General features: G+C 42.7%; 1 protein-coding gene across 1 annotated transcript; it reads left to right on the top strand.

Annotated features, from left to right (window-relative positions):
- Positions 1–2468: 2468 nt before the first annotated feature.
- On the top strand, positions 2469–5216 carry LOC131658895 (uncharacterized). Its single transcript, XM_058928144.1, has 2 exons — positions 2469–4041; positions 5212–5216. The coding sequence occupies exons 1-2, from the start codon at positions 2469–2471 to the stop codon at positions 5214–5216; spliced, it is 1578 nt and encodes a 525-aa protein (XP_058784127.1).
- The last annotated feature ends 2297 nt before the right edge of the window (positions 5217–7513 follow it).

Below are 7513 nucleotides of genomic sequence, written 5' to 3'. Positions count from 1 at the left end.
ACTAAGGAATAAGGTGAGATCTGGGCCATCCGTGCGTGGGCCTTGTCCTTTTTCTGAATCACACCCCTGAATCACTAACGCCAGCGCAACCAGTTGTATTTGGGCCCTGAACGCTTTGCTCTTACCACCCCCTGAATCAGGCCCAGTTTTGTTTGTAATTAATTGTAGTTCATTTGAATAATGCTGTTACACCCCCCTGGCAGTTTAGTTTTCATTTTAATTTTGTTTGACTTTTATTTTTTTTAACTCATAATTCCTTCTTTAAATCAATAAAAAAATACATAAAGTGGTTTTAGGTATTTTAGAGTGTGTGAATAATTGTCATAAATTTTGTTGATTTTTTTAGTTGTTTTAGTCCTTTTAATAAATCTTTTTCTTCACAATATATTTGAATTTCCTTTGATTATTACTTCCTTGTAAATAATTCTTCAATAGACTTAGGAGTTGATTTTTAGTCTCGATTTTTGTGTATAGAATTAATGGATGTATGTGTGCTTGTGAGTGTCATTTGTTTGTTGTAGTTCTCAACTTTATTTGTCGCATATTGATTTTCCTTTACCTATCTCATGTATAGTTTTCCTTAATAAATTGTATAGTTTTCTCATTTAATTCCAATGTATAGACAACTTAGACTAGATTTAGAAATAGTTCCCTTCTTGCATTCTTTTCCTTTTCAACTTCTAAAATACTTAATAAATATCGATGAAGATCATACCGTTACTATATTTCATAGTAGGAAAGAAATGATTGGGGTGTAGGCCCCGATGTATGTTCTTTCCTACTTAGCGGAGAAGAAATGATTGGAGTGTGAAGCTTCGATGTATTTCTTAACCGTTATTTAGAGAAACGATCGTGGTGTAGGCCTCGATGTGCATTCTCTAAATATTCACAAAAAACTCTTTTTGTATCTCCTTTACTTAGCGGAGAAGAAATGATTGAGGTGTGAAACCTCGATGTATTTCTTAACCGCATTTAGAGAAACGATTGTGGCGTAGGCCTCGATGTGCGTTCTCTAAATATGCAAAACAAAACTCTTTTTGGTATGATCTAAGTCACAAATTAAATCCCCTTAAAAAACACCAACCAAAACACTTCAAAAAACCTAATAAATGTTCAGACTTAAAACAAAAGTGAGGAAGTGATGCGAGACCTTGTAGTGGGTTCTCGTCATCATGGAATTACCCTTAAAAGATACAAACCAATCTCTTTTTCTCCTTTCTAAGGGCAAGTTATCTCCGCTCCATTGCATCCTAGGCTGTCCCCTTGTGCAAGAGCGTGAGCGTTAACGCCGCCCAACTAAAAAACACAAAAACAAACAGAAAATCTTTAGCCGAGCTACGGTAACTCTGATTCCTGAAAAGGATACGTAGGCAGCGGGGTAGGGCCCGTGCGAGTACAATTCTTCATTTTCCCTACATTTTGCATTCATTTCGCATTTAGACATAGACATAGTTATACACCCTTTAGATAGAAACAAACATAGGTGGATACCATCGAGTACGATGGGCGTGAGGGGTGCTAATACCTTCCCCTTGCGTAACCGACTCCCGTACCTTGATTCTCTGGTCGCAAGACCCTGTTCCTTCCTTTGTTAGGTTTCCTGGTATTCCTTTCCCTTATGGGATAAATATATTGGTGGCGACTCTGTTCATTTTTCGCGAGCGTGCGACAGCTGGCGACTCTGCTGGGGACGTTGCTAGACCTGTTGCTGGTCCATCCTTAGTGAGTCGATCCTAGCTTGCGTTTGTTTGTTTATTTACTGGGTGTTTATTTGCTTTTATGTCTATACCTTGTATATATGCTTGCATGTTTATTTTTCTGCTTGCATATCATGTTTATTTCTGTTTGCACATCATGCATATGGATTATATTCTGTGTTCCTTGGGGTCTTCTGTTCTGTTTTGCAGGTTGGGTGGGATTGTTCTATGAGGTAAAAGGCCCAATACCCAGGCCATGAGTGATACCTTAGGAACTAGGAATAGAGTGGCCATGACGGACAGAAGACGTATGTCTGATTGATCCAATCATGTGTCCACGGGCAGAGCTTGGTTGAAAGAGGCAATATCGTATGATTACGCCTACTTTCAATCCTCTGTTGGCTTTTTTGACCTACCTTGACCTAGACTACACCCGTGAGTGGGGAGGGATATACATGACAGGTACCGTTGGTGACCGTTCTGTTCTGCTGATGACTTGTGTTCTCATGGTTTCATTGTGCCTATGCCGGACCTTTGATCCTGCAACGTCCGATCTTATCCAGAGGCAACATACACTTCTCCTATGTGGGGAAACCTCCATTGCATCATTTACATCATGGCATATTTACCTTCCAAAAAAAAAAAAGAGAGAAAAGAAAAGAAAGAAAAGATGTAAAAAAAAAAAGGAAAAAAGAAAAGAAGAAAAATAGTATTATTTCTCATATGCATGCCATTTTTCAGGGTATCCGAGGTTATTACTTTTCATCCAGGATGGCTAGCAACGTGACCGCTACCAGAGAAGCTACAAGGCGTACTCACACTTACAGTTTCCATCGCGAAGGTTTGGTTCAGTTGGGGCAATTGGGTGGATTGATCACTGGTCATAATAAAACTGTGTTCACTAAGAATTATGGAAACATCTTGACTCTTTTGGACTCACACGTCGACGGATGGGGTTTGTCTACTCTTCTCCAGTTCTACGATCCTGACTTGCGTTGTTTCACCTTCTCAGGCTATCAGTTGGCTCCCACTCTCGAGGAGTACTCTCACTTTCTCAATATCAAGATTCAACACAAGGTTCCTTTCGTGTGTGTCCCAGAGAAACCTGATTTGAACAACATTGCCAACGCTCTTTATTTGAGCATAGAAGACGTCCTTGGGAATTGGAAGAAGAATGGTAACACCCATGGTTTCTATATGAGTTTCTTGGTTGAGAGGGCCCAAGAGTTGGCTAACAAAAAGTTGTGGGAGGCCTTCAACGCCCTTCTGGCCGTTTTGATTTATGGGATCGTGATGTTCCCTAACATTCACAAGTTCGTTGATCTGGCCGCTATATGTCTTTTTGAGGATAAGAATCCGGTCCCTACTTTGCTAGCTGATACATACTATTCTGTTCACTCTCGATATGGGAAAGGAGGAGCCATAAGAAATTGTTTGCCGTTGTTATACACCTGGTTTAAGTCCCACCTACCTACAAGTGGTCCTTTCGTTACTTCTACTCAGAAATGGCATCAAAGGATCATGGGGCTTACTGGAGATGACATTGTCTGGTGTCCTACTGGGATGGACGTAGAGAAGGTTATAACTAGTTGTGGTGCTTTTGACAATGTTCCCCTCATAGGAACAAAAGGTATTATCAATTATAATCCTAAGTTAGCGCTGCGTCAATTGGGTTTTGCACTTGAAAACAAGCCTTTGGACAAAGAGATATTTGAATCCGTTTGCTTTGAGAAGGGAACCGATCTAAAAGGTTTAGAAAAAGTGGTGAGTGCCTGGAATGACATCCATACGAGTGATCAGATTTCTCTAGGTGAAAAGAATGCCGTCGCCAAACAAGCCTACACGGATTGGGTTGAAAATAGAGTTAAAGATCGTCTGTTGCCTTTCCCGAAGGTTAATCCTTTGTACAAGCAACCACCTAAGGTTCCAATTGCCATTATGCCTGCTGAGAATTGCATCCCAGTAAATATGGAAAGCACCCAATTGCACGAAAAGAAGTCAGATGCGCAACCGAAACATTGTCTTGTGAACCAGAAAAAGGTTGAGTTGACACACGAAGCCAAAATGCTGAAGGGAGGATCTTCCAGAGTTCAAAAGAGGGCTAGAACCGAAAAAGGTGAAAGAGATACTACTGTTACTGTCGAAGATCACCAGAAGATCCTAAAAAGGGCCATGAAAGAGGCAGAGGAGAAGCTCAAGCGAGAGTACCGAGAAGACTTGAAAGCTTATAAGCTCAAGATAGAAAGGGATGCTAGAGTTGAAGTAAAGAATCTGAAAAAGAAACTGGAAGAAGAGACCACTAAAAGAATGGCAATCGAGACCCAACTGAAAGGAAGTCACCTCCGTAATACTCGATTAACAGAAGAAAATGCCAAGCTCAGAGATCGAATGATGGAGGACACATCTGAGAAAGATTATCTCCCAGAATGCAAAGGATGTGACGAACTCAGGGAGTGCTGCAAGAAGCTAGATGGGCATTTGTTTCGCAAAGATGAGGTGATTCAAAGCCTTCTTAAAGGAAGAGATCGAGAAGCAACCAAGAAACTGTTTGATGAAACTAAGAAGTGGAGCGACGAGCACTTTAGACAAGGAGGACCTCTGTTTTATATTCAGATGGATTGATGTTTGAGTCTGTATGTTTCGACCACCACCAGACTTGTTGGATGGGGTCTTTTATTTCCCTTGTTGAACTATCTTGTCAATGTATGGCTTGCCCAAGTTTAAATTTCTTGTTATGAATAAAAAGAACTAGTTTCTCTTGACACTTATCTTTTGTCACATTGTTAGCTATTCTGGATCAATATTAAATCTTGGATATTCTGAAAATGGCACATCACGTCATAAGCACACATGCACTCATACATTCACATTATCACATTGCATTTTTCAGGTTATTGTACAAGAAACTAATTGGGGTCCCTTACAACAACAGATTTCTTTTCCGACGACGAAGCTGACTTTCTTACATCCTTACCGTACCCGGAGCAACGAGAGACTCATGGATCAATTTGAGCAGAACCAAGCTGCCCTCCGTAGGGATATGGATGTTATGGGGGAGAGAATGGCCCAACTTATGGAGACTCTCCATGCCGTTGTTCAAGGACAGGATGAACTCAGAAAGAGCGTCGCTAGTTTGGTCAAAGATACTCCTACCAATTCTGCTGACGGAGGGGTGAAAACCAAAGAGACTCCTATTAATGAGACACTGAAAGTAGTGGACGACCACCATGAGGTTATTGATCTTGAACATGATCTTACTGCTGAGTTGACTGAGACTGCTAAGATGTACCAAGCTCTTGAAGAACGTCTTAAGGCTGTTGAGGTTGCTAAAACTTCGAGTTTCGACACTGCTGCTATGTGCTTGGTACCTGGGATTGTTATTCCCCCGAAGTTCAAAGTGCCAGATTTTGATAAATACAAGGGAGTCACCTGTCCAGAGACTCACATTCGTTCCTACTGCCGTAAGATGGCTGCTCATGCTGAGAACGAGCCCCTGCTGATGCATTTCTTTCAGGATAGTCTCACTGGAGCCCCATTGGAATGGTACATGAAACTTGAGAGGTCTAATGTCAGTACTTGGGGACAACTTGTCGACGCCTTCTTGAAACAATACCACTACAATACTGCTATGGCTCCCAGCCGTGCCCAACTGCAAAATATGTCACAGAAATCTGAAGAGTCTTTTAAAGAATACGCCCAGAGGTGGCGTGAACTTGCTTCCCGTGTCCAACCTCCTCTCTTGGATCGCGAGTTGATTGATCTGTTTATGGGAACTCTGAAAGGGCCGTATCTTCAGCATATGGTTAGTAATACTTCTCCTTCCTTTTCGGATGTGGTCATCATTGGTGAGAGGGTTGAGAACTGTGTCAAAGCTGGTACCATTCAAGGTGTCACTACTCCTAGCACCTCAAGTGGTAATGGTAAGAAGCCGTATTCTGGGTTTGTGAAGAAGAAGGAAGGTGAGACTAGCACTGCCTCTGTTGACCAAGGTCGAGCTCCTGCATATTCTGCTGTTCCACCTCCTTATTATCCGATGCCTTATGCTGTTCCAGGTCCGTATGTCCCTCAAGCATATGCTGCTGCTCTTCCACAACCATGGATGGCACCCCAACAGCCTTTCGTACCACAACAACAAGCTGCTGTTTCTCAGAATCGCCAACAGAATCCTAGGCCTCAAGGTCAAAGAGGTCCACAGAGGCAAAGATACCCTGACAGGCGTATAGATCCGGTTCCAATGTCGTATGCTCAGCTTCTTCCCCAATTACTTGCTGGTCAATTAGTGCAACTCCGCGAAATGGGTCCTCCACCTGACCCTCTTCCTCCTGGGTATGATGCGAATGCTCATTGTGAATTTCATTCTGGGGCTCCCGGCCACACAATTGAGAAATGCAGGGCATTCAAGTGGAAAGTCCAGGATCTTCTCGATGACAAGCTCATCTCGTTCACTCCTACTGGTCCTAATGTGCAGAATAATCCTATGCCTCCTCATGCCGGTGCGACCAATGCTATTGAGTTATGTGATGATCAGATCCTAGTGAGTGATGTTAATGAGGTAAGGATGCCGCTAGCAGTTGTCAGAGAGTATCTTGAGCAACAAAAGGTTTTGTGTGAACTACATGACTACTGTTTGCAATGTTCTTCTAACCCTGAGGAATGCGTTAGGTTGAGAGAAGAAATCCAGAAACTAATGGATGAAGGTGGTCTTAGAGTGGAAAGGGTCGTTCCTGTCGAAGATGTGGCTACTCTAGAGATACCTTACTATCCTGCTGAGGTGTCAAAAAATCAGAGTACTCCCTTGGTCATTCGTGCTCCGAGTACTCCCTTGGTCATTCAGGCTCCGAGGACTCCGTTGGTCATTCAGGTTCCAAGCGCTCCTTCGACCCCTCCATCCTCGTCTCTTGTTCCTTCTCCTGTGAATGATCCCAAGGCTGTCCCTTGGAGCTATAATGCCGTGTATATTCGAGGGAAGAAATATGAGTGCCCTCCAGTGGGTAATTCGAGCATCACCAATATTACTGGCACTAGTGGCATTACCCGTAGTGGTCGGATCTTTGCTGCCCCTCCTCCACTTCCTAAAGAGACCAATAAAGAGGCTAGTACACAAGCAAAAGGAAAGCAAGTTGCTGTTGATCCTCCTGCAACACGTAATGCCCAAGATGCCGAACAACTCTTGAAAATCATTAAGAAAAGTGATTACAAAGTGATTGACCAACTTGATCAGACCCAAGCCAAGATCTCCATCCTGTCTCTCTTGGTACATTCTGAAGCTCACCGTGATGCTCTGATGAAAGTTCTGGCTTCCGCTCACGTAACTCAAGATATTACTGTGCCTCAGTTCGAAGGGGTTGTGACCAACATTGCTGCTGGTAATTGTTTGGGTTTTTCTGATGATGAACTTCCACTTGAGGGTAGGGCACATAACAAAGCATTGCATATCTCCGTCAAGTGTCTGGATGCTGTGTTGTCTCGAGTTCTGATTGATACAGGTTCTTCTCTTAATGTGATGCCCAAGGCCACTTTGTTTAAGCTGAGTATGGATGGGATTATGATGAGACCATGCACTATGAGCGTTAGAGCATTTGATGGTTCTAGAAGGTCCGTAGAAGGAGAAATTGATCTGCCTGTCTTGATTGGTCCGCACATGTTCTACATTGCCTTCTATGTTATGGATATAAGTCCTTCATACACTTGCCTCTTGGGTCGTCCTTGGATCCATGCTGCTGGGGCTGTGACATCTACCCTCCATCAGTGTTTGAAATTTGTTGTGAATGACAAGATTGTTGTGATCACTGGTGAAGAGGATTTGATTGTCAATA

This window comes from Vicia villosa, linkage group LG3 (genome assembly GCF_029867415.1).
Source record: "Vicia villosa cultivar HV-30 ecotype Madison, WI linkage group LG3, Vvil1.0, whole genome shotgun sequence".
Taxonomy (NCBI): Eukaryota; Viridiplantae; Streptophyta; class Magnoliopsida; order Fabales; family Fabaceae; genus Vicia; species Vicia villosa.
The sequence above is the reverse complement of the archived record's forward strand: the minus strand, read 5'-3'. Positions and strand labels throughout refer to the sequence as shown.

Coding starts and splice junctions, on each gene's coding strand:
- LOC131658895 (XM_058928144.1), top strand. CDS start 2,469: ATGGCTAGCAACGTGACCGCTACCAGAGAAGCTACAAGGCGTACTCAC.